The following is a 27060-nucleotide window of genomic DNA, read 5'->3' as shown; positions in this document are numbered from 1 at the left end:
CTATCCTGCCACTGGTGGCCCACTGGTTGTGAAAGTGGTGGCCCTTTACTTTGGCTGTGTACTCACTTTAAGGCAAGTTCAAAACACATTTCCCTTCCTCAAAGAATTCCGAGTTTGTTGAGAGTTGCTGGGAATTCCAGTTTCCCAAAAATGCAGCGCCCAGAATTTTTCTGAGGGAATTACATGTGCTTTGAATGAGTTCTGTAGGCAGCCTTATATGGAACCTGTGCCCACCCCTCCTCCAGATGCTGGACTACAGTTCCCATAGTTCCCTGACCTTTGGGCCATGCTGGCTGGGGTTGGTAGGAGCTGGAGCCCAATAGTATTAAGAGAAGACCACTGGTTCTCCATCCCTGACAAAGGAAGATTCAGGCAAGGGTAGGGTTGAGCTTTTTTAAGGAAAACTCAAAAGTTATTGAACTCTCTCTCTCTCTCTCTCTACACACACACACACACACACACACACACACACACACACCAACAATGGATCCAGATAGTAGCCTCTAGTCTGCTAAATAAACTCCCTGATAAACTGAATTCAGGAAAGGAGGGGGTAAGAGTTAGAATTAGCACCTGGTGGTGCTGGGACTAGAGACAAGCAAGCATGTCTCCACGTGCTCAAAGCTGCCCAGTTAGGCACCATCTGAGCCCTACTTACAAGTTTTCATCTGGCCCACTCAGGTCCTTGTGCAAAGTCCAGAGGGCCTAACCTGTACGCTGCCTAAAGGGTGGGTCCTGTCAATGATCAAGCCAAGGAGCTAGTCCACCCTACCTTCCGCCAATGCTGGGGTGACTGAGCTGCTGCCGCATCCGATTGAACTGTCTCTTCATCATCTTGAGGGAAAGATAACGCAGTCCCACCACAACGACCAAAAACCAGCTGGGTGTTCTTTCCCTCCTCCTCTTCAGCACAAGCCACTCGCACTTGTTGCCATCGATGACTCTCTCCTCCTCCTCCTCCTCCTCCTGTCAGCAGGCTTATTCCTGTCACTTCCTTGTCATTCTCTGGTCTTATTTTATTCTCTCTCTCTCTCTCTCTTTCTCTCTCTCTGTGACTTCACCCTTCTCTTCCCATTTCTACTTCCTCCTCCTCCTCCTCAACCCTCACTGATTTCCTCTTATTTCCCTTTCTTCCGATATCCTTCCCTCACAATCTTCAGTGTGTTTCTCCACCTCCTTTTCCTCCCTAAGTTTCAAGTCCTTCCCATTTCTCTCACACTTTCTCTGCAGCAACTTGCCTCTTTCTCTCTTGCCTCCACCACCTCTCGCAGATGCTGAGATCGGGTAAGATCTGCTGCTGCCTCTCTCAGTTCCTGTCACCACCCCGCCAAAAGAGAGAGAGAAAAAAAATAACTTCAGCCAAGCCTTAAAGGGGAAATATTATTACAGCAAACATGCAACAAGGCAGAACAAGCCTTTATGCTGCAAGGGCTCGCGCTGTAGCACTTCCTACTTTCTCTCTCACTCTCTGGCTCAGCTTACGCTTGACAGCGTGGGGGTGACGCTGAAATGAAGCCTGAGGTTTGGGGTGAGGAAGACGGTTGGCTGATAAAGTTGCATGAACTCAGGAGGGTGGGGGTGTAGCTTTTGCAGCAGAGGCCCAGAGAGGGTCTTTCTCAGGTTGGCCCAACCAGCATTACTGGCAAGGTGAAGTAAACAATGGATTTTGGGATAGCAAAGCTAGCAGTGTGCAACAGCTCCTGCTAGTTCAGCCCTGGGCATCATTCATTACTACCTGCAATTATAAATACTAATACTCTGTCCTGCCTGTCTCTGAAGTATCTAATTGCATCCTGCACACACAATACTGCAGACCAACTTCTTAAGACTGTGTGCTCTTCCATAAAACACGTGCAACGTTCAACATCAATTTCCAGAGGAGCAATTTCCTTTCCTGGAGCAAAGGAAACTGCAATGTGAAATTGCTGAATTATAACACATGTAGCCTTTGGAATGCACAAGGGTCATTTTTCCACATTACTACACAGTGGTTTGGTACTGTACAAACCTTCACATGATTTCATTTACCATCTGTGTTGTCTGCGCCCATAAGTGGGAATGTTTTCACGTGCAACAGTGTTCTCTATTCCCCTCCCCTCAAATAGCATTTCCATAGCTTCCTTGCCTTAAAAAACAAAATGTTTTGCACATTTTGTTTTCGAAAGAGAGGGGCTGAAAACTGGTGTGATTTTGCATATATATCGCGGAATGCAGAAGATCTACAGTCGTACCTTGGTTCTCGAACAGAATGTGCTTCGGGAGTCTGCCTGACTCCTGAAACCATTCAAAAACCAAGGTGTGGCTTCTGATTGGCTGCAGGAACATCCTGCAGCCAATTGGAAGCTGCACCAGATGTTCGGCTTCTGAAAATCATTTGAAAACCGGAACACTCACTTCTGGGTTTCGATTGTTTGGGAGCTGATTTTTTCGGGAGCCAAGGCATTTGAGATCCAAGGTATGACTATATCGTTATACAGAGGTGACTTAAATCACTGTGTGGCTTCCTATTTTGCCTGTTTCATTCATACCCAACTTAAGCATGGTGAGGAGGAATGGCCCAGCCCTGGGAAACCTCTGCGCATGTATGTAGGCAGGAACTCTTGAGAAGAACATTCTTAGCACTAAACAGGTTATAATTGTTCCAGCAGAAGGCACTTTATATTTATTTCTTTTTATTTCTTACATGTATATACAATGGTACTTTGGTTTAAGAACAGCTTAGTTTATGAACAACTTGGATTAAGAACGCTGCAAACCCAGAAGTAGGTGTTTTGGTTTGTAAACTTTGCCTTGGAAGCAGAACATGTTGAGTGTGTTCCATTTGTAAATTGAGTCCCCCGCTGCTATGGGAAAGCACGCCTTGGTTTAAGAATGCTTTGGTTTAAGAACAGACTTCCAGAACAGATTAAGTTCGTGAACCAAGGTACCACTGTACCACCTTTCCCTCCAAGGAGCTTAAGGTGGGATAAATGGTTCGCCCGTCACAATTTTATCCTCACAACCACTCTGTGAGGTAGGTTAGGCTGAGAGACAGTGGCTAGCCCAGCGGCACCCAGTGTGCTTCATGTCTGGGTTGGGATCCAAACCCTGGTTTCCCAGGTCCTAGTCCAACACTCCAACCAATACTCCACAGTACTCTATTGACAATATGGGGATTGTGTCATGTTTCCAGGACTCTGAAAAGGTGCTTGGCATCCAGCGTTGAATGCCTATTATCACGTAGTGTGCACACACCTTTAAATGGTAATGTGCATTCATTCAAAATGTGGGAAGCCAGCCCTGATGCATTCAGGGGCCATCTTGCTCCTTTTGCTGAGTGGAGTCCTGGGCATCTGCCCCAAAGTCCTGACATCACTGCCTCAAACACCCCCCCCCCAAAAAAAAAAATTATTGGACACCTATTGCTTTGTTCAGGGACGCGGGTGGTGCTGTGGATTAAACCACAGAGCCTAGGACTTGCCAATCAGAAGGTCGACGGTTTGAATCCCCGTGACGGGGTGAGCTCCCGTTGCTCGGTCCCTGCTCCTGCCAACCTAGCAGTTTGAAAGCACATCAAAGTGCAAGTAGATAAATAGGTACCGCTCCGGCGGGAAAATAAACGGCGTTTCCGTGCGCTGCTCTGGTTTGCCAGAAGCGGCTTAGTCATGGTGGCCACATGACCCGGAAGCTGTACGCCGGCTCCCTTGGCCAATAAAGCAAGATGAGCACCACAACCCCAGAGGCGGCCACGACTGGACCTGATGGTCAGGGGTCCCTTTACCTTTACCTTTATTGCTTTGTTCATTGAGGCAGTTTACATGATCGTTTGGGAGCTGGACCACAGCCACGTGGTGTGATGAGATCTGGAGCGATGATGCTGGGAGCAGTGCTCAAAGAGGTGACATTAAGCCTTCTGAAATGTGCAGTAACCTTCCTAGGCACACCCTGGATGGAAATGACTGTTGTGTTCTAAACCCCCAACACCCCCCCCCCCAAACTCTGTCAGCAATCTCTCAATTTGCAGCCGTTTGCAAGCCAATCGTTGCAGAGAAAGCCCAGGCAGGCAAATAATTATAGGGGACAAAGTGCATGAAGTTACTGAGAAGTGGGAAAATTAAGGTGAGGAAGTGGTCAGGGTGAGCACATCGAGAGATAAAGTTCTATAATTGTAAATGAAAAAGGAAAGGAGGAAAGAACTGCCTCAGGCCGGCTACTAAAAAGGTTGCATTCTCACGGCTGCTAAATTTATCTATTAGCTGGGCTAGGTTAGAACTGCTATCAGTGTTTTGTTTTCGTCTTGTACAGATTACTGGTGCCCTTCTGTTGAACTAGGGGCTATGCAGGCTTCGAGGTTACCTAGTTACCTTTATCAAGCACACATGAATCTGATGGCCTAAATTATTCAGTCATTATGATTATTATTAATCTTTAAGGGCAAGGATCGAGAGCCTGTAGCCCTCCAGTACTCAGTTTCTGGGGCTTAGTCTTGATTCTCTCCAGTCACATATATTTCCTGTAGCAATTCTACCACAAAGTATAAACAACAACTACTACTACTATGACCACTTCATTGCACATACTTTGGCAAAAGCCCCTATGCTGCAGCTGAGCGCTCAAATTTTAGATTCATTGCAGGCGTGCATATAGAATGCAGCCTGCATCAGCTGATATGTTCGACACAGAGACAAGATGGAAAGTAGTGTCGCCTGTGATGTAAAGGGGCTGCTGAAGTTAAATTTATTACTCAACAGGCTGTAATGGACAGAGCCTGGAGCCAATTTTCCTTCTGCTCTCCATGAACTGCAGCTGGGCTGTTCCAAAGTGTTTGCCCCTCTTGCTAGGCCTGGTGAGCATTAAATGTCCCCAAACCCTATAGTTATAATTTGTGGGTTACCATTGGTTTTTATTTTGATTTTAATCTGCATTTTAATTGTTTGATTTTATGTTTTTAACGTATTGTATATCTTGATGTTAGCCGCCCTGAGCCCAGTCCTGGCCGGGGAGGGCAGGGTATAAATAAAATTTATTATCATCATCGGGACGCGGGTGGCGCTGTGGGTAAAACCTCAGTGCCTAGGACTTGCTGATCGTATGGTCGGTGGTTCAAATCCCCGCGGCGGGGTGAGCTCCCGTCGTTCGGTCCCAGCTCCTGCCCACCTAGCAGTTCAAAAGCACTCTTAAGTGCAAGTAGATAAATAGGTACCGCTTTATAGCGGGAAGGTAAACGGCATTTCCGTGTGCTGCGCTGGTGCTGGCTCGCCAGCTGCAGCTTCGTCACGCTGGCCACGTGACCCGGAAGTGTCTTCGGACGGCGCCGGCTCCCGGCCTCTAGAGCGAGATGAGCACACAACCCTAGAGTCGGACATGACTGGCCCGTACGGGCAGGGGTAAAGGTAAAGGTAAAGGTACCCCAGTCCAGTCTTGACAGACTCTGGGGTTGTGCGCCCATCTCACTTAAGAGGCCAGGGGCCAGCGCTGTCCGAAGACACTTCCGGGTCACGTGGCCAGCGTGACAAGCTGCATCTGGCGAGCCAGAGCCACACACGGAAACGCCGTTTACCTTCCCGCTGGTAAGCGGTCCCTATTTATCTACTTGCACCCGGAGGTGCTTTCGAACTGCTAGGTTGGCAGGCGCTGGGACAGAGCAGCGGGAGTGCACCCCGCCGCAGGGATTCGAACCGCCAACCTTTTGATCGGCAAGTCCTAGGCGCTGAGGCTTTAACCCACAGAGCCACCTGCGTCCCTTACGGGCAGGGGTACCTTTACCTATTATTATCATCATCATCAATCATCATCTCAGGTCCCCTCCCTAACCCTTTTAGTTAGGACTTCTCAGGGGCATGAATATCAAACATCATTAAAAAAAGGATCTAGTGTGCTTCTCTTCAGGTGCTACTGCAGACCAGAGAGATCATAGAATCCTCGAGTTGGAAGGAACCTCGAGTGTCATCTAGTCCAAGCCCCGCCCCCCGGTCATGCAGGAATCTCAATTAAAGCATTCATGGCAGATGGGGATTCAGTGGGATAAGGAGGGAAGATGCCATTTAGATGCCACTTTTGGGTTCCATGGGGAGGATCAAGCTTGGCCTACTCAGGAGAGAGAAGGCCACTAGGACAGAAACGGGATCTAAGCCCCAACAAAATAAACAAGCACAGAATTTATTGTTGCGGGACTGTGCCTACCATCTCAGAAGCTGCAATGCAGACAGAAGAATTGCCTATATGTTACGTCTATCAGAGAGGAAGCTGGAAACAACCTTCCTGATTCTTATCTGGACATATCAATGCTCAGTGACTTATCCTCAATGCCACTGCTGTAGTCCATCACACCACGATTCCTCATCACTTGGAAAAGCCACACAAGTCATTTCTTTAGGCTCCTTTGGGAGGAAGGTTGGGATGCAAGTTGAAATAATAATAAACATTGCAAAAAATGAATGACCATAATAAACAACTACTACTACTACAACAACACAAATTATGATTAATTTCCAGCTTCCTTTTTTTGTAACCCAACCTGTTTCTACTAAGATATGTGTGGGAAGTCTACCTTACTGCAGAGGATTCAAGCTGTCAATAGTAGTGCCATTTTGCTTAGAGGGTTGTTGCAAGGAATGGAACACGAGATTTGTGCTCTCTAGAGACTGCAGCAGATTTTGGACTCTTTTTTAAAGAGAGTTTGCAAGACAAGATCTTCAAGACAGCTCCTAAGCTGGAGATGGGAGCAGTATTATGTCCCCAAACAAGACATCCAGCTGCACGCTGTTAAGTAGCTACCTTCTGGCCTCCACAACCACTGCTGAATCCAGCTCTGCGACACACAGCAGCAATTATTGCTGCAGAGGCCTCTGCAAAAGGAGTGGGAAGTGGGGAAGAAGAGGAAGTGTGAGCTCTGCACACAGCAGACCCAGCCACAAACGACAAGCCCACAAGTTTGAGCTGAGACCAAGCTTGCCGGCAGTAGGAGGAGGAGGAGGAAGAGGTGACATTTTCCAGGGTTAATGCCTTGGTTAGCTTTGGTAGCAATTCCACGCCTCCACAAATGCAGAAATAGTCTGACTCTTGAGGAGATCATCGCACCCTCACAACCCTAACAAAAACAAGGAGCCAACGGTGGTTGCCATATTCGTATCTTAATGTCACATGGATGTTCCTGGCACTGAAACAGGAATTGAGATAGAGGAACAGAAGCCGGGATGACTGGAAATGGTTGCTGGGGCTCAGAGTCCTCTAAGAAGATAAATGGCCCCTCTAATCCAGCCTTCTGACCTCACAGTGGCCAACCAGATGCTTGTAGAAAGCCAGCAGCAGCACTCCATCCACCCGTGATTGTCAGCAACTGGTATTCAGAATCATAGAACTTTAGCATTGGAAGGGACCATAATGGTCATCTAGTCCAACCCCCTGCAATGCAGGTATGTGGGACTCAAACCCATGACCCTGAGATTAAGAGTCCCATGCTCTACCAACAGCACCTCCAATATGGTAAGTGGACTCCAGCCATCATGGCTGGTGGCTATCAATAACCTGATCCTCCATGGATTTGTCTAATCCTCTTTTAAAGACATCCCAGTTGGTGACCATCAATACCTTCTGTGGGAGCAAATGCCGTAGTTTAACTATGTGTTGTGTCCCCCCCCCCCCGTCTTCAATCTTTCAGCAACACTCAGCTTCATTGGATGTCCCTGAGTTTGAGCGTTATGAGGGAGAAAAACTTATTATCCACTTCCCCACACTTTGAATAGTCTTATACACCTCTATCATGTCCCCTTGCCTTTTTTTTCTAACCTAAGAAGGCCCAAAGATAATCTCCTTTCCTATAGGAGAGATGCTTCAACCCCTCAAGTTACTTCGGTTGCCCTTAAACTTTGAACCTTCCCAGCTCTACAAGGATCCTTTTTAAGGTGAGGCAACCAGAATGTAGATTTGTACAACTACATTATATTAGCAGGGTTTTTGTTTTGCCAATGGTTCAATGTTTACATCCTGCACCAGGTCTTGGGTGCCCCTTAAGTTAAGGGTTGCATCCCCTCTAGTCAGTTTCATGACCAAATGTTCCAGGGCACAGTCATTGCAGGCATCTAAAACTTTTATCTCTTTGTCCTGACCGGAACATAGGCAATTATCCAGTCTAAACAATTAAAGCACCTGAAGTCACTAATTATTGCAGCACTTCCTCGATTGCAAAACGTAACAGAAAAAGTGGTCTCATTTTCCATTTCCGAGATGAACAGGGTTAATATTGGGGGGGGGGGGGATTTACTAAGTGATGCACAATTTTTACTTCCAACAACTTCTGGAGTATTTCTTAAAGTCAACCATTTACAGGTGTGGAACTACAGACTGAGCTGTGCATATTCCGTGCTTACAGATCCAAGTCTAGAATTGGGAACTGGGCGTGCATGTTAGTATCTTGAGAATTTTGACTTTTTAAAAAAGCAATTTCCTAGCCCTCAAGACAAAACATTTAGAATTAGGCAGGCAGTGCTGCCAAAGCAGAGTAAAACTTCTGTGCCCTTACAACTAGGAGGGGTAGAGTAAAACAAATAAAAAACAAGCGTATTTGCATAATACAGAGCACAGAATTCAGCTTTTCTCAAAATAGTATTTTGATGGGTTTTTTTAAAAGCAGAGTACACACAGTAGTGACCGTGTCTAAGGTAGTGAGGATCAAGACAGGGTTAAGTGGAGAAAAGACAAAGGCCTGCAAGTGAGAGATAAGCAGAGCATGGGATCCTCGTGCCCTTCCAATCAAGTCCTGACTAATGCGCTTCAGGAAAGAAATTGTTTTATTTCCCATTAATACAGCAGATTTCACACAGGGTCTATTTTAAAGTCCTTTTCCATAGGCAGAATTTTCACCAAAAATATATATACAAGCCTGTTTCAAGAACCAAACCAAACCGAATCTAGAAAGGGGTCAAAGAGAACCCTGAAAGAGACCAGAAAGTAAAAGTATCCAGTCACAGCAGAACCCCACTTCAGAAAGGCTTTCCTACCAAAAGGAGATAATTGTTGTCAGAAACAGGGACGTAAGCCCCCTGGGCAAAACATCGTTCTTCACAATCCCACCCACTGCTCTCAACCGTAAAGCTCAAGTCCACCTGCCGGGGAGCAGCCTGTTCAGTAACTTGCTGAGGCCTCACTCCCACTCAGGCTTGAGGAGAACTCAAGTCAGTCAGAGTGGGCGCTTCCTAGCCCAAATCCTGTGAGCACACCAGTTGGTGGGCGGGAGAAGAGGGGCAGCTTCAGCTGGCAAAGGTCTGTGGGGAACCAGACATTGTTATGGCAACTCTTTCCTCCTCAGTGCCCTCTTCCCGAGTACCAGGCCTGTGCCATATTTAGCTGTGAAATGCAGGAGCTGCACAGTGCCACACAGGCGATATAGTGGGCCCCTCTTCACCCTGTAGGCAGCCTCTTGGTATTGTCGGCTTCCTCTCCCAGAAAGGAAAGGAGAGTGTGGACTACGACCCCTCCCTTGCAGCTGCACAACAGGCCACAACTACCAACCCTTTGAACGTAAGGCATAATAGACGAGGCACACTACCCGCTTTCCTCCTCACCCATCCCATTAGCTGAGTCAGACTCGGCTCACTGGTGGCTCATTCAGCATGGGGAGCGTTAGCCCACGGCCATGATCCAGCCCAGGGTGAAGGAAAGGCCTCGTGAGCAAAACAGACCCAAACACCCTCCTGTTGTGTCAAGGCTGTTTTGCCAGCAGAGTCGTGAACAGGCGCCAAAAACTAGGCCTCCGGTGGCAAAACGGTGGTGCCTTTTACCCCATCTGAGACCCCAGCCCAGCTTCGTGTTGGGACACAGGGAAGCAGAGCTTGTGTGTGGACAGGGTGGAGTGTGAAAAGAGCTGAAGGTTGGGAAGGGGGGTCAGGTCCAACATAACCTTAAGCAGGAAAGAGGAGGGGAAACGGTCCCAGGAGTCTCTCCCCGGACTTCTCGGAGCTGATTGTGACCGCCCTCTTCCGTGGGGGGAAAGGCAAGAGCTGGGAGAGCAAGGTGAGAGGAGGGGGCTCAGAAACCAAGTTAGAAGAACGGAGAACAACTCACTCAACCAGCCCTGCCCCCACCAACCCCAGCAGGCCTCCCCTCGGCCCACTGTCCTCCACACACAGCCTACGGCCAGCTGCCAGCCATTCCAGTCTGAGAGCTTGGTCTGAGGGCCAGCCAGCTCTGGGAAAGCTCTTGTCCTAGAGGCGGCAGGATCCTTTGAAGCCAGACGCAGTGCAGCGGCGGCGGCAGCAACTAAAGGTCACCCCATGACTCTGGAGGGGGGAACTGGTCCACGTCGCCCATTTCATTGTAGGTTCGGTCGGCCATGGTGAAGGTCAGCTTGTATCGTAGTCTTACTTTCTCCTGGACAGAGGGAAAGATGAGCGACAGGTGAGGTTTCTCTTCTTATGGGGTGCCTCTTGCACTCAGGGGGTTGTGCTTAAGGGTTTACTACAGGCATCTGGGGAAAAGGTGGTGGACTTGAAGCACAACTGCCCTGATCCCGCAGGGCTCTTAATATAGGAGGGAGGGGGAAGAAAAAATGCTGGCAGGGCATTAGCAGTTTGACGCTGATAGGACAAGAAATGCCGCCCACCCTACCCCTCTGCCGAGGTGCCATTACCTTCTGTGGGTTAGCAAGCAGGAGGACCTGGGTGATTGCAGTGGGGGGCACAATAGGGTTGAATGCCGGAAGCTCTGTCCCCGAGGGTGGCTGCAGCTTCACTTTCATCACCTACAGAAACGAGAGTGCATTAGGAGGATTCAGTGACTGACCTGAAGCTGTCAAAGACTGGAGAATCTCATAAACCTGCTTCTAAGCAGCCAAGATGGAAAGATCACCTGGTTAGAGTCTTCCAAGCTCCGTCTCCATCTTATGCTGCTGTGAAAACAGCTCCCCCTAGTGCCCAGAAGCTTGATTTAATGCAATAATCTGGGAGCTTTGGCTCAGGATTTAAGAAACCTGGCTCTTTCTTTTTCACAGTGGACGGCAGGAAATGTAAACCGGACCAATACTTTTCCCGATCTTTGACTGTTTTAGGGGGCAGGGTCCTCACATTTGGTGTTCCAAATACAGCTAATCTTTACAGTACAAGTGCCAATATACAACTGAGTACATAGAATCATAGAACTGTACAGTTGCAAGAGACACAACCCTCTGCAATGCAAAGAATCTTTTTGCCCAATGTGGGTCTCAGACCCACAACCCTTGAGATGATGCTGGACTACAATTTCCTGCCACCCGCATTCCTGACCACTGGCCATGCTGGCTGATGATGATGGGAATTGAAGCCCAACGCTGGTCCCAAACCGCTGGTGTGGGGATTGGCAGCAAATGACCACTGGGCCAAAATTTGAAATCGTCTTGTATAAAACAGACCACTGGCAGACAAAGCCCATGGACATCTTTTTTCAACTAGCAGCAGGACTCCAAGGTCTCAGGCAGGATCTTCCCTGTTTTAGCTCTGATATTTCAAGATCCTTTTAACAGGAGATGCCAGGGGAAGGGACCTGAGACCTTCTGAAAATAAAGCATGGTTATTACCACAGAGCTACACCGCCTCCCACTCCTAAGTTATTAAAAATGGAGGCAAGAGGAATGTATGAAGATTGCACAGGTAGTGTTCATGGGGCCCTGGGAAGGGTTGCAGGCCTGATGTCTTCCTCTACCTTCTCAAAGCAGTGTGGAGTAGTGGTTAGTGTGTTGCACTAGAACCTGCTTATAATAAGTTACTTTTAAAAATTGCTTTTAGTTATATTTGTGGTTTTGGTTGCATCTGTTTTAATTCATGCTTTGAGTTGCTTTGGATCCTGCACCGAAAGGAAGTCAGGATATGAATGAAGTAAGTCAATAAAATACCTTGGGGACGGCAGACTGAAAGATGATGTTCCTAATGGGCAAGGGGGCTGTGCTGAGCATGGAGATGACCACTACTAGCACATCAGGCCGGTCAGGCAGAGAGTCCTTGGCAAAGTGGAAAAGGACGCGGAATCCATGCTGGTCATACACTGTCACCGGCAGGATGTTGCCTGGAGCAAAGACATACCAGGAGAACCACAGAAGAGAGAGGATTGGTTCATTCCGCAGAGGCAAACAATTCACTCGCTGGCTAAACGCAATTACATGTTGGACATTATAACATTTGAATCATAGAACTGTAGAGTTGGAAGGGACCCCAAGGGTCTTCTAGTCCACCCCCCTGTAATGCAGGAATTCTGCCCAGTTGTCCCTGGGTGGGCTCAAGCCACCAACCTTCTGGTTAGCTGCCAGACACACTGACCCATTGTGCTGCCACAGGCGCCCTCTGGAGCCCAAACAAGGCTGAGAACAGCTTGTAACTCAATCTCCTTGTTTAATGCTGTTTAAGTTAATAGCACATCCTTTCTCAGATGCAGCAAAGGCTGGCAACAACAGGTTTGTAAAGAGGTAAAGACACGTCAATTTCAATACTGAAAAGCAGATCCTAAGTCCTTCCCCACAGTCTCCTCCCAGCCAGGGCCGTCTTTACCCACGGGTGCAAGGGGTGCAGGGCGCCCAGGTGCCGAATTCTGGGGGGCACCAGGCGCCCGCCACTGGAGCCGCCTAAGCTCTTAACTATTTACCTGTTACGAAATAATAAATAATTTTGAGCAAGCTAGAAAAACAAAATACATATACACCTAGGTATTACCGAAATGTATACCTACCGTTTCACTAAAGGACTTTCAACTTTGTGCGCTCATTCACTAAAGACACGTTGTGCTAGCTGCGGTGCTTATCATTCACAATGGCGGTGCTTGTTAGATTCAATGATGGCGCTTGTCATTCACAACAGTGCCGTGCATGTGAAATGAACTCTTACATCAAAATATTACGTTCCATATTGTATTGAGCTGCTGTGCAGCGGCACCTTTGACACGACTGTTTCGCTAAACTAAATTTGGGGGCGCTGGGCAGATCTTTGCACCCTGGCGGCACATATGCTAAAGACGGCCCTGCTCCCAGCTAACACTTAGCCTCTAAAAGTCGGAGCAAGTGAAGATGCTTTGCAACAGGTGCAGAAGACCTTCTTGGGCTGGGACTTATTTACAAGAAGGGTTTCAACACATGGCGGCCTCCTGTATATGTGCTCTTTCCTACCAGTCCATCAGAGAGCTGAGAAGAACTAGGAGAGCCACCACCTTGCATCCTGGAGTCCAACACCTTGCTGGGAGGTAAGCTTCATCAACCCACCCTGGCGAAGATCAAGCCCCTTCCACCCATCTGAGAGAAAAGGTGCTTGCAGAATGAATAGCCCCAAGTATCTCAAGCAGCTGAGCCAAGCCACCTGTCCCAGGGTAAGGCCACCCTCCACCTCTGCCCAGACTCACTTGGTTTGATGGATTCCAGAGGCACCGTGACGTTTGTCAGTGAGATTTCCAGGGGGGATGTGGAAGCAGGGAGACCTGCTGTGGGGAGCGTGGCTCCAGAAGGTGTTGGGGGCCCCCGAGGGACTGCAGCAGGTGCTGGCTGCTCGGAGGACAGGGGCAAGGGGGCAGGAGGGTTTGAAGAGAGGCTTGGGAAGAGAGGCAGGGCGCTGCTGGTGCTCACAGCTGGGCTGGAAGTGCTCTTGTTTTGGAGGTCGCGCAGTGTCAACCGTGGCGGGGGCTGCTTCTCCCTGCAAAGTGGGCAAGAGAGACACAAGCTGTTGAGAGAAGGAGCAGGAAGACGGGCTTCCACTTCAGCCAGAAGCTGCTCTCCCTCCTTGCAGCCGGCCCTTCCCCACCTTGCTTCCTACCATCTGACTTGCAGAGACTCTGGGGGAAGAGACTGTTGCATCAAAGTCTTGCCCAGCTGATCCAGGTCATCCATGCCGCTGGCAGCAGGAGGTGTCGTAGCAGGTGGTCCAGCATCAGCTTTCCCCGCTGGGGTGGGTGGGACTGGGGGCGCGCCAAGTTCAGGGCTGTCAGAAGACTGCAGTGGAAAGAGAAGAACTAACATCAATGCAACCAAGAGCAAGCAAACTGAAGCAAAACCCCTTGGCAGGGAGATCAGCAATATTACCACCCAGTACAAAGAACATAGTTCAATACATGGCCTTCGACACACGATGACAGCTCTGGCAAACTACTGTGATTCTGCCTCAGAACACAGCTGGAAGGACTGCAGTGGTTTGCAAGTTTGTACATTTCCACAGAGCAGACTTGCACAAGCCCCACACTGACAGCACCACTCAAGGAATGATGGGGATGATGGGAATGTTATTACTACAAGATGAATGTGCACTCTCAAGCAATAGAGGGAAACGCCTGTTAACCCACAAAATAAGAGGCAACTCTCCATTTGCTGGAGACTTCATATGATGAAGGGAAGCTGCAGCCTCAAGCTACTTCCATCCTTTTCTCTCCACTCCAAGAAAGCAGGACTTCCCCTTCCTCTCACAAAGACCACTAGGAGCAGGGAGATTGGTTTTCATGTGCAATGGAGCTTTGTTCTAGTCCGACTGAAAGTTCCCCTCATTCCCAGTTGAAGAGCCAACATCCTGAAGTGGTAGTAGATGATGAGAACTACCTCAGAATTTACAGCATTTCCTTCATACGTTACTTCTACATAGAAACCACATGCACACACAGATTGCCATATTCAATGATTGTATGTATGTATGTATGCATGTTTCCCCACCACCGGCCCTTGTACACATGCTGTGGGAATATAGTCAGTTTCAGTTCTTCAGAATACACACTCTGAGCAAAAATACACACATGCAATCTTCAGTTGTGATCATCCATGTGCAGGTTTCATAGGACAAATCCAGTGGAGAAAATGAATAGTTTGGCCTTACAGGTGACCTTCTTTCCTCCTTGAAAAACCTGCAGCATCAGCTGCAGTTCTTCTCCCATCCCAAAAGGGTTCTGAATTCTCTTAAAAAGAAATTAATATTTTCTAAAAACCAAGCCCTTACCTGAAAATTGTTCCAGCCACTGTTATCTGTACCCTGGGCTGAGGGAGTTGCTGGATCATTAAGCCCTAGAGAGGCGAAGAAAAAGATAAAGGAGATCCCATGATGCCAGAATGGAGAATCCACAGAGCGTAGGAGCAGGCAGAGGTTTGTAAACTGTATCCTGCCTTTGGAACACCCTTTCAGGGAAGGTCACCTCTCATCTTCCTTAATGGCCTTCTGCAAACTGGTAGAGCCTTCCTTGGGCTCCGAGGTGCTCTCTTACAGAATGGTGGTGGTGGGTGGGTGGGTTTTTAAAGATTACTGTTGTATTCTGTTATTTCCTGCTCCTGTTTCACTCTTACCCTGCAATAGTTGTTTTAGATTTTAATATGTGGTTTTTGTCCTTGTCTTTAAAGGTGTTGAGCTCTATGGAGGGCAAAAGGGGTAGTGTTTTAAATAAATATGTACAGCAGAGAAACTGGAGAAGGAGGTCCTCCCCTACTCCCACCAGGTTTGGTGGAGAAACTAACCAGTTTCCCCCTTACATTTCATTTTTTTTTTTTTAGTTAGTTTCTCCCCCTTACATTTCATGATCACAAACATCTTCCCGTTTTGCCCAGCCCCATTCCGTGTACTCCTTGAACGCCAGACACTTTCCATTTCCCGGTGGCTTCAGAGTTTCCCTGGACTCACCTAATGACATGAGCTCGTCATCCAGCAGAGAGACGGAGCTGGTCTGCTCTGGCACAGAAGTTGCTGAGCCACCACTTGAGAAGCTTGGTAAGGCTGGGTAGGAGGGGCTTGTGGTTGGCATGTCGAGTCCGGATAGATCCAGGAGTGCTGAAGTGCTGCCTATGAGAAGAGGCAAGCAAGTCAATTATGCTAGTTAGATGCTTGTTCCACAATCCCCCGTTTCCTATATTTTCTGCTCAGCTGACCCAGCCCTATTGCCAAGACCTTCCTCCTTCCACTTCTGTAATTGCAAGTTTGGATGCCCAACCAATTTCACTTGGCAATATTTCGTGGTCAGGTTCTTGCTTTGGAAAGGACAAAGCAAAACCTTCCCTTTAGGGCAGTCCGTTCCTTGGGCTTCCTTACCTGGGAGACAACCAGCCGCAGTCTCACCGTTGATCTCCTCTCCTTTCACAAGCTGCTTGTAGAGGTTGATCACTTGCGTCAGGTTGTCATTGGCTTGCAAAATTTCCGCTGCAACAGGAGGACAAAGATGATGATCACAGGGTGCCCCAGTACCCCATTATTCAACAAGAATGTGTGTGAATGTTGAAGCCTAAAACTCGATTTTCCACAACAAGAATGTACCGCATTGCTAAAAGCATGTAGATGGCTACTGAGAGTTAGATTGTCATCCTGGTGGGTCTACTGATGCAATTAAAGTACAGTCTTCACTTATCCAGTTCTGAAATTTGGAATATTTTCTCAAGGACCTCCACCCACCCATCCAACTGTCCTGTCCTGAACAGCTCAGCAAGAGGTGGAAGTAGGGAAGCGTGGGGGTGGGAATGGGAATGGGTAAGAATAGGAAGGCCCTTGTCACCATCTAAGGTGGCAGACTGCATTTACCTAGTGCCTCATCGTTGTCCTCTGTATCACTAGCAAGCCGAAAAAGCATGGGCCTCATGCGCTCACAACGCTGGTACAGCTCCTGCAATGGGGAAAGAGTCGGTTTCATAATATGGAGCTATATACAGCAGGGGTTGCAATTTGGCTGACTAGTTCGTCCCCCCCCCCCAAGTCTCACACACCTGCCCACACCTGATATCACAGGTGATGTCACGTGTGGGTCAGGTAGAGAAACGGCACAAGTAACACCTGGGAACCTTAAAAAATGCTTCTGGCTACTCCTTGACAAAGGAGACTTGCTGTCAGTGGCAAGAACCAGACTGGCCCTGGACAGCAAGCCCGGCTGAGATCAACAGTTAGAGCAAGATCCAAAGCAGGGCTTGCTTTCAGTGCAAATATTCCTTTGCACTGCCAACCTGAATTCAAGCAAGCAACGCAAAGTATCTTCCCCAGCAGGTGGAACTCAATTCATGCCCACAAAGGAAATCTGTTACATTGGAACACCTGATGTCATTGTGACGCCAGGATTGACAGGTCCTGCCCACTTGTTAAAATGGCCTGCGAGGGTAGGGGATGGTCAGGAACTAGACCTCCAGCTGGAACCTGCTCCCCACTCCTGATATACAGTCTAAAAACACAATTGTTTTGTATTTGGGGAGGTTTCTGAAATTCCTGTAATGATATTTATGGTTTGTGTCAATTTGAAATCATCATTAATTTCACCAAGTCCAGCTGAAGGAACTACAGTTGTACCTTGGATCCTGAACACCTTGCGAGTCAAATGTTTTGGCTCCCGAACACTGCAAACCCAGGTGGTGTTCCGGTTTGTGAACATTCTTTGGAACTCAAATGTCCAACACAACTTCGATGGCTTCCCATTGGCTGCAGGAGCTTCCTGCAGCCAACCAGAAGCTGCACCTTGGTTTCCGAACGTTTTGGAAGTTGAACGGACTTCCAGAACAGATTCCGTTTGACTTCCGAGGTACCACTGTAAAAAGCTCCCACAACTAGGACAGCTCTTTTCTTACTTTCATTAGGTCCTCGCTGCTCTCGGTTGTCTCCCCTTTGCTGTAGTTATTCACCATCTCAGTCAGGAGCTTCACATTGTTGTTCACCTCCTCAATGGCGTTCACCCTCTTGGAGATCTTCTCCATTCGCTTTTGGTCCTGGAAGAAGTGGAAGGGTGAGAGCAGCTGGGATTTCTTCCTTACCCCTCTGGAAAACTCAGAATAAGTGGCCCACTTTCTGGGATGCCACGTGGAAGGGACTCTGGTTTGGACAGTGATTTGAGACCCTCCAGTTTTACACCACTGACACCGCTGCATGCTGGGAGAATGCCACGACACCCTGGACACTGGGGGACATTACCCAGCTGCATTATAGAGAACTATTACTGTTCCTTTTACAACAGCAAACTGTACTTCTGAAGCTCAAGAATCTCTTTCCCCCTCCACCCCTCAGCACAACAGCAAAGGACAACCTAGGAACAGGTAAAAACACACCACCCATTTTCTTGCTCTGCTCCAGCCAGGTATTTTACTGTTCCTCCCCTCCACCCAATGTGGACGGAGGGACGAGGGCTTGACACAGAATGGAATCCGGGTTCAAATCCCTGCACAGATATGCAACTCACTACCTGAACTACGTCACAGGGTTGCCGTGGGGATACGACTCTGCTCTAAGATCCCTTGGAAAAGAGCAGAATGGCACACAAACGGCACAAACCTGGTTGACAGCTGGAGGTGGAAAGAGTTCTCAGTGGGGAAAGCTTACCTCCTGAACCATCTCTTTGATAAGTTTGTTGGCAGCCCGGAGGTCCTCAGGATGGGAGCTTTTGAGCAGGCGAGCCAGCATCTGCAAAGGCACATAGATCAGAGGAAAGCAGGCTTGAGGGGCAAACAGGCTGCTCTGAGAGCATTTCTGTACCCCTGCCTTATAGCTTGTAACCACTTAGCCCAACAACTATATACTGGGACCTGCCACTATATACTGGGACCTCTAAGGATCCTCTTGTTTGGCAGTTCCAGGCAGGCAGCAAAAACAAGAGGTCTCTTGAACCCACCACACATGGTTGGTAGCTTACATTTAGCTTGGTAGCCTGCTATAACATTCCAGTCTCTTAGCAACAAAATAGGAAATTCAGATGTTTAAAGGGAATACAGGGGGAAATTCCACCATTTTTGCGGGAGACTTTTGCTTGTTACTGCAGGGGAAACAAACTGCAGCAGGTAAGAAATTCAGAAAATTTAAAGGGGCTGATAGAGGCTCCTTCTGCACCTGGAAGTATTTCCCCCAGTTAACCTTGAGAAAACGGAAAACTCTATCTTGGATGAACAAGAAAAATGAGAAAAGTTTAAAGTCATCTATTTAGTGCTTACTTTGGACTTCTCTTCATCATCAAAGATGACATTCTTTGGCCTGGGAGGAGGCAGCGGGAAGGGGGCATCGTCCGGCAACTTGGGGTCACATTTTACAATCCCTGCAAGCAAACAGCAGTTTTTACCAACTTAAAGGTCTCTGCATTTCTCATGGTTTTTGTTATGGAATAACAATGACAGGGGAATGTTCAGTTCTTAATACAGTCGTACCTCGGGTTACATAAGCTTCAGGTTACAGACTCCGCTAACCCAGAAATAGTGCTTCAGGTTAAGAACTTTGCTTCAGGATGAGAACAGAAATCGTGTTCCGGCAGCGTGGCGGCAGCAGGAGGCCCCATTTGCTAAAGTGGTGCTTCAGGTTAAGAACAGTTTCAGGTTAAGTACAGACCTCCGGATTGAATTAAGTACTTAACCCGAGGTACCACTGTACTATCCTTCCAGTGCTGCTGATGTGCAGTTCATGATTTTTTTTTTAAATGCCAAAACGTTAACCAATATGGTGTAGTGGTTAGAGAGGGTTGGACTAGCCCCTGAGAGACCAGGGTTCAAACTCCTAATCAGAAATAAAGCTCACTAGGTGACATTGGGCATGTCACAATTTCTCAACCTAACCTACTTCACAGGGCTGCTGTGAAGGTGACATGGGGGGGGGGGGGAGAGAACCAGGTATACCACCTTGAGTTCCCTGAAGGCAAAATTGGGAAATAAAATGTAAAAAACAAATAAATAAAGCTTGACAAACTACATTCTTCTGCATCAGAACACATAGCTGGGGGCGGGTTGGGGAAGCCATGGATTCTCTGGGCTCATAAAGGGTCTCTCACCTTGTTTTTTCAGCATCTGATAGGCCTCTGTAATCTTCACTTCATGGGGCAGACCCAACGTCCAACTATACAACAGCTCCAAGATCTTGGATTTCACTTTCTCTGGGGTTCGGCTTCCTAGATACTGAGGGAAACAAGCACACACCCACATCAAACATGACGGGACTTAGAGGAGGAATTTATATTGGTAGAAAGGCTTGCACTGTGGTCCCAGAGAGCTTTGTAACAAGCTCAAGGTGACATTTTGTGTACTTGGTTGGAGTGGAAAGTGAGGATTTACCCCTTTGCTGTATTTTGAAAGTTAAGGAGTCCAGACCAAACCATCTGGAATCTGATCTCTACTTCAGCACCCCCACAAAGGGAGAAGAGGTATTCAAATGCCAACCTGAGGCTTTCTGTAAGCATGAGTGAGGACACAAATCAAAGGAACAAATAAAAGACATATTCTGTCAAGCAGCTCTGGATTTCCCACGCTATTGCCATAAAGCCAATGTATATCCCTAAATTGCCTTCTACTGCTCTGGAATCTAAGTCTGCTGAAAAGTCTGCATGGCGGAAAACCGTTTCTTCTTTGCTGTTTTAATGAAGCCTATGTCGCCACCCCTCTTGTTCCTGCCACACCACTGATGGGACTCACCTTGGGCGACACCACCTTGATGAGCTCGTTAAGGAAGCGGAACTTGCCTACTTCGTCATGGAAGCGTTTGCCACAGCTTTTCATACAGGCCTCCAGCACCTGTGCATGGGCAAGACAGCAGGAAGTGAGCACGGATATCTAACCCCCAGGAGGCCCTAATCCCATTCCCTGCTTCAGGGTGCAATAGAACAGAGGGCTGGGAAGCTATTTAGAGCAGGGCACAAACAGCACCCTATGAAGTATACGTACCAGAAGACATCACACGTTTCTTCCCGTTTTTTAAAAAATGTACTACCTTGTTTATCATTTTGTCCTCCAGATGCCCATACTCACAGCAGTGAACCTCATCATTGTGCTTTACATTGATGTTTGGCTGAATCCAGCCAGTAAATCTACTCCAGCTATTAATAGGGTCCCTTGGAGACCTATTTTAAGCTCCCACGTGGCTCCCTGCACACGTTACCTTCCCTATCTCACAGGGCTGGAAATAATCAAAGGGAATCCCATCTGAACTCAATGCAGAATTGGCCACCACTTCCTGACACCTCTGGGGTACACCTCTGAGTAGGAGCTGAATCTCCTTATCCCAGGCATAGGGAACCTACGGCCCTCCAGGTGTTTGTTCCCATCATCCTTGCATTCCCTTCATGCATAATGACATAACCAGTCAATGACATGTGTTGATCAATGTTTGCTGTTCCCAGAGACTCAAAAGATCCTGCCCTCCTATGCTGCTGTGTGCACAGGTGAGTAGAATTCATTAGACACACTGAATGCTGCAAGAGTATCCTTATTAGGCACCTGATCCCATATTTCACATGTCAATAGTCAGATGAGAATTTACTCTTTCCCAAGCTCTTATGTGCCAATTGCATTTACTCTTGCTAGAATCCGAAAGCTTCTATCACATCAGCAGAAGGCACCCTGGTCATAGTCCCCTCAATTCATGTTACAAGATGAATGTAAGGAGTGGGGCTGGAAGAAATAACAGGGATTTTCCAGTTGTGACTATAAACTTCATTTTAAATAGAACACCATTTGAGGCATTTTTATTCAGATGTTTTTAAATTGAGAGTTTATGAATTTCTTTTTAATGTGATATTTCTAAGTACCCTAATTTTTGTTTGGCAATTTATTTAGCATTTCCGCTCATTTAATTATAAGCACTTTTATTGTTCCTAACCATCTAAAGCAACTGTTTTGTGTGGATGGGGAACAAATCCCATATGCCATAACCGTAATGCACAATTGCCACAGGCAAGGCAAGTTCCTAGTCATCATGGCTGTAAAGAAGCATTCAACAAGAGAAATGCAGTTTCTCAAAGGAGCTCAGATATTTTGAAAGAAAATAATTGCATGACTTCAAGGAGCTGGCTCATGACTCTAAAGAGGTGGTATGAAGAGGAGCAGGACTAGAATAATTGGACTTGTGAAAAAGTACTTGTCTCACTCGCCATCATGCCAGAATTACTCACTGAAGATAAAATTCAAAAGATGGGATGCTTTGTGAGACATCACAGAAGTGGAGAAAAAATATATATTGGCTGTGATTCACTTTTTCATCATGCAACTATTTACATAAGACAACTGTTTACATCTCAATAACTATGACTTAAAACAACTCTTCTACAATGCTTCAGTGTGTGTCCAAGAAAAGTACCATTACTAGCCCTTGTATGCACTGTTTTCAATTTATTTACTTCTTAAATAGTCCAAGAGCCACTGTCAAGAAAATACCAGTTCAAAAAATTGAGACTGAAGTCAGGTTCCATGGTGTAAAATAATGGAAGAGAATACTTAAGTCACGGACGAAACAACCTTCATTAGGGTGGAAAACATAACTGGATAGAATACTTCCTAAATAATATGTAAGGGTGGGGGGGATCCTCTTCCACTTTATATAGGACAGCACTGGCTTTCTGAGCATGTGGGAAGTGCTGTGTATGAAAGACTGTGATAGAAGAGCCAAGACAAAAAACCATGTGTGGCGTAAGCAAACGATTTTTTATTCACAATCTTTACGTTTGTCCATCTGAGGATCAGAAATTAGCCTAGGAAATCTATTTGTTCTTAATCTCTTTGGAGGCAGTAGTGGAGGACTATGAAAACTTCCTTCCCTGCAATGTGAGAGTTGGTTCACTTGTTTCTCTTATCTGATTTTTCATTGAGAAAAAGACCATAGTGTACATAATCATCAGGTCCATTCAAGCCCCAATTCTATACTGATCCTGTGTCTAGAACCACACAAATCAGTTGTAACTTGCCAAAGTGTTTCAGTGGAGGCTGTTGGCTTGAGCAAGTTTTTCACCACTCCTCTGGGCCAACACTCCCCACATCATCCCTGAACATAGCTGTCAACTTTTCCCTTTTCTTGTGAGGAATCCTATTCGGAATAAAAAAAGGGAAAAGTTGACAGCTATGTCCTTGAAGTGCTGAAAACAATGGGACTAGAGTGCCTCTTCTGAAATACTGAGAATCCCATGAGAAAACAAAAGCATCTGGCAAAACTATCTGACCTGCTGCTATACAGTGGGGGGACTCATCAACCCTCCTGAGCCAACTGCCTCTGCCTTCGAATAGATTCGTGTTAAGCTTTGGTCAACCTCTGCCCAAGGCTGCATCCAAAACGTAGTTATGACACCCCAGACTGAGATATTCACACAGAAACTTCACCTCCCTCCTTCCAGCCTTTAGTCCAGGTGTGGGGAACCTTTGGCCCTCCAACTGCAGCTGAACTAAAACTCCACAACATCCCTGACCGTTGGTCATTCTTGCTACGGCTGACTGGAGTTGTGGTTCATCAACATCGGGAGGGCCAACCATTCCACACACCTGCTTTAGTTAAAACTGGCAGGAAATGGTTCACAACCTCTTACCGTAAGAGCCTGAATGGCTTCCCATTCTTGTGGAGACTGGATCTTGTGGGCTAGAAGTCGAGTGGCAAGCGGTGGGCTGAATGATAAGACACAGGAATGGTTACTGAAGGACTTGCTGCTGTGATAAAGATCTTGTTGTGAAAACACTTGGGGCAAACGGTCTGGCTTTAACTCCTGTGTGTGCTGCAGTTTGTAGGACCTGTTGGGTGCCTTCTTTTACTCCCGTGTTCATTTTATTTCACAGTCCAATTAGCTCCAGCAACTTCAGCACACTTTTGATGCAGATTGGTTTACAGCACTCTCCAGCTACAGCAGAATTGGGCTTGCAGCCAAGACACCCAGCCACTGTCTCTGCCTGTCCCTCCTAGCTCAGCTGATCCCATTAGCAGTTGTTGTTAGGCAGCCCCCAGAGGCCAGGCAGCAGCAGCATCTGAAGCAACTGAGGTTGCCTAGGTTTCTGAAATGGAATTGCCCCTGACAGATAAGCGGTTTTGGCATTTTATTGAAAGGCTTTATGTAATTTACTGTGGTTTCCCAGACCATAATTTCAAGGTCTCAGGTTTGGAAGATATGTAGCAGCAGTAATTTGAAATACATTAGAAGTAATTTGAAATAGTAGTAATTTGAGCAGATTATAGGTCAAATTTGTTTTCTGTTGCTCCAGAGTAGGTGTAGCCAACATGGTGCTCTCTAAGTGATGCTGGACTACAAATCTCATCATCCCTTTCCATGCTGGCTGGGGTCTGAATAGTCTATCCCATGATGAATTCATAATCCTAATTCAAGACCTTAGTCAAAGACTCCAGTAACCCAGAATGGCCACACTGTGAAACCTGACTCACTACTGACAAAGAGAGGTGTGCCATGTTCCCATTTCCTTATACACTATCTGTTTATTATAGCCCACCCACACAGCACAGCAATTCTTTTTTGCAATCTGCTAAATCCCCATAGCATTTAAACAGATTTACCCCACACAATGTATTTCTCTAACTCTGCATTCACACTGTGCCATCAAACCTTTTCAGATCTGATTTTGTGCATACCCATCCAATAAACCATGTCTTCTTTAACTAATTCCTTTTTCTATTTGTCATTCCATCACCCCCCAACTCCTGACTACTTCACAAAGAAGTAGGTTCCCATTTTTACTATCTAACACCCCCCACAAATGTTATCCCAATGAGAGGAAACGCAGTTTCATGTAAAATAAGAAAATGAACCAAAGTCTTAGGACATCAATGTACAAATGAAGGGGGGGGTGACAAAACACAAAACCAGAAGAGCAGAAACAACAGGGTGCTGGTGCAGTCATATGCTTCTTCTGAATGCTTTTCTAGAAGCCCCTCATTTAACCAGTTATTTGGAGTGACTCAGGCTACTTCTTGAGTGGCATCCACAGATAAAACAGTTAATCTATCTATAATCTGTAGGGCAACAGATTAGGTATACTAACCCCTCTAGTTCCTTATTGAGCTGGTCACAGAAAGCATTAATGCTGTCCCATTCCAGGTCCTTGTTCAGAGGATTGGTAGCTCTATCTGAATTGATAAAGAAAAGAAAAACTTCTGTCAAGAGTAGATCTTACCTGCAAGGGGAACAACAGTTTCCCGGAGTGGTTTTCCAACGGTATCCCACATAAAGGGAAGTTTAAAAAAAGACAGTTTCCTGCAAGGGTGCCACGACATACAGTGGGAATTAGGCAACTGAAAGAGATCATAACTCAGGAAAGGAGCACATGTCTTGCACGCAAAAAGTCCCACGTTCAATCCCTAGCACCACTGCTTGGAAAGCTCTTTCAAAGCAGGATTAGAAAAGATCTGCGAGTGCCATCCACAGTATGACTCAATCTAGATAGCTTCATATGATCATGAATGAGATCTGGGTCTGGAGGATAGAGTGGTTCAGTCTAGCTCCTCAGCTCTTGGGAAGATGACATACCCACATTTTCACCAGCTTACATTATTAAGTATCACGTTAAAAAATTTATCACGTTAAAAAATTGAACTGAAATGAAGCTGCATTAAGGACCAGATGCTCACCATAGCCAAAATAACTACACTGGGTTTTGTTTGTTTGTTATTTTGCTTTCATCTTGGTATACCTAATCAACAATCTTCTGGCACAAGAAGAACAACATGCCTTTTTATAATGATCAACCAACTAGGTTAATCCTAAAGCATTAATCAAGCCGCTTTGGAGAACAGAATGACACAATGATCTCAGTATTGATAGATAATAAAAACGGCAGAAAGAAGCTCTAGAAAAGATATACAGCTTAGAGACCAACAACCATATTGTGACAGAAGTTTTCACAGACCAGAACTCACTCTCGTGTGAAATGGATGTAGACCTTCAAAGTGGATAGCCCCCAAATGAAACCTGTCCTCTTCATTTTGGGGTCGATTGTTAGCCCAAGCTAATGTCTCTTTCCCTGTCAATTCAAGTGCAAATTATGGGTGATATCCAATCTTACTCACACTCAAGTGCAGAACCAGGGAGATCAGTGGACTTAACTTTCAAGTATGACTTCACTGGGTATTGCCTATGTCTCTGAATGTATTTTAAGCACCTCTTGCTACTTTACCACCAGAGCTAACAAGAGTGTGGTAGGAGAGGCGTCTCTTCCCCTCTCTTTCAGTGGCTGCGCACATTTGAAAGTTATGTTTTTATTATGACTTTTTTTTTGCACTGGATCAGATCGTTATAAGATGTGTGATCTTTGTTGTGTGCATGTGTAAACCGCCTTGAGTATGGTAATGTAAAAAGGCGGTTTACCAATTAGAAATGAAATGGGGAAAATAATAATTCTAGGTGCGATTGACTGCAGAGCAAGCCTACTGAATCCAACAGCACTTTACTTGGGGTGCGTATTCCTGGGACACGCCTGCACATTCGCACGTTACGAACTGTGTGGGTCGGGGCCGGGGAGCAAAGCATCCCGGCGATTCGCTAGGAAACAAAAGCGAGAAGGGGGGGGGGGCGTCTGGGCTGCTACCTGGCCCAGAGCTCCCAAGCTCCGTTCCCCGGTGAGCGTTAGGCCCAGGGCAACGATTCCCCTCAGGACCAGCACCTGCGGCTCCGGGTGGGGCTAGAAATCCCCGAGGGGCCCCTCCCCCCCGCACTCACTGATCCTCGACTCCAACGTCTCCGCCTCCATGCCAGGCTCCATCTGCTCCCGGCCGCCGCCGCCGCCGCCCGGCTAAAGACGCGACGTCCCTGCCGCCCTCCCGCTCCGGCGGCGCGGAGCCATAGAGAAGGAACTGCTCCAGAGAACAGTCTAGAGAGTGGGCCGTTCTTGGAACTATAGACAGCCGCGGAAGTGAGGGCTAGAGCGCCCCCGGGAGCGGGGTTTAAAAAAAAAGAACCAAAGAAAAACCAACAACCCCGTCCGCCGCTTCCTCCTCCGAGTCACTGAGGTTGACAGGCTGGGCCTAGAACGTCCCCGAGGGCGGAAGTGAAATGGGCACCGAGCGCGGTTGATATCCGTATGACGAGTTTACGAGTAGCGTAAACTTCCTGGGCCGCGGCGGAAACGACCGGAGCCGGAAGCCTGGCATAAGGGGCGGGATATTCCTAGACGAGAGAAAGGAAAACACAATGGTTTTCAAGTTCTATCTTGGAGATTGGTTTTTCATCTCTATGGTACAACGCGGAAGCCGCTGACGGGATATCATAGAGGAATAACGCCTGGGCCCAGAAAGTCTCAAGCTGCGCGTCTATGATTTGCCACCGCTTGTGTCAAGGTGGTTGGTGGCCTTTGATTGGAGCGCGACGGCTTCCGCGAGAGAGACGGGAAGGGCGGGGCGGGGGAGACGTAGGGAGTAACTTCCGCTCTGAGTCCCGTGTCCTTGTTTGAAAATTTACAGAGAGGAAAGGGCG

The 27060-nt window shown here is 47.2% G+C and overlaps 2 protein-coding genes and 1 long non-coding RNA gene across 3 annotated transcripts in view; 1 reads left to right on the top strand and 2 right to left on the bottom strand.

Moving 5' to 3' along the window:
* SH3BP1 (SH3 domain binding protein 1) overlaps positions 1-1732 on the bottom strand; it is a 36444-nt gene extending 34712 nt beyond the window's left edge. The window contains exon 1 of the mRNA XM_083701130.1: positions 773-1732. Coding sequence (XP_083557256.1) covers positions 773-834 — 62 coding nt within the window. The 5' untranslated portion in view covers positions 835-1732. The remainder of the gene's footprint in view (positions 1-772) is intronic.
* Positions 1-27060, top strand: part of LOC310826441 — a 209165-nt gene that overhangs the window by 160221 nt on the left and 21884 nt on the right. The window lies entirely within an intron of this gene.
* On the bottom strand, positions 8751-26956 carry GGA1 (golgi associated, gamma adaptin ear containing, ARF binding protein 1). Its single transcript, XM_083701138.1, has 17 exons — positions 26308-26956; positions 24635-24719; positions 23179-23254; positions 20303-20401; positions 19666-19789; positions 18842-18942; positions 18237-18317; positions 17492-17629; positions 16464-16545; positions 15981-16088; positions 15576-15734; positions 14904-14968; positions 13740-13915; positions 13333-13619; positions 11843-12012; positions 10607-10717; positions 8751-10347 (listed from the first exon to the last, which is right to left on the bottom strand). Exons 1-17 carry the CDS (start codon positions 26348-26350, stop codon positions 10237-10239), a joined length of 2016 nt encoding a protein of 671 aa, XP_083557264.1. The 5' UTR covers positions 26351-26956; the 3' UTR covers positions 8751-10236.

This window comes from Podarcis gaigeae (assembly GCF_964106915.1).
Source record: "Podarcis gaigeae genome assembly, chromosome: 10".
In the NCBI taxonomy this organism is placed as follows: Eukaryota; Metazoa; Chordata; class Lepidosauria; order Squamata; family Lacertidae; genus Podarcis; species Podarcis gaigeae.
Note: the sequence above shows the minus strand (reverse complement) of the source record. Positions and strands in the feature narration are given on the sequence as shown.

Bases quoted from the DNA above. Each gene is read 5' to 3' on its own strand.
- GGA1 (XM_083701138.1), bottom strand. From the start codon at position 26,350: ATGGAGCCTGGCATGGAGGCGGAGACGTTGGAGTCGAGGATCA. The intron at 20,402-23,178 runs GTAAGAGGTTGT...GCCCATGCACAG, and splicing joins AAGCCATTCAGGCTCTTACG to GTGCTGGAGGCCTGTATGAA. The intron at 19,790-20,302 runs GTGAGTCCCATC...TGTTTCCCTCAG, and splicing joins TCAAGGTGGTGTCGCCCAAG to TATCTAGGAAGCCGAACCCC.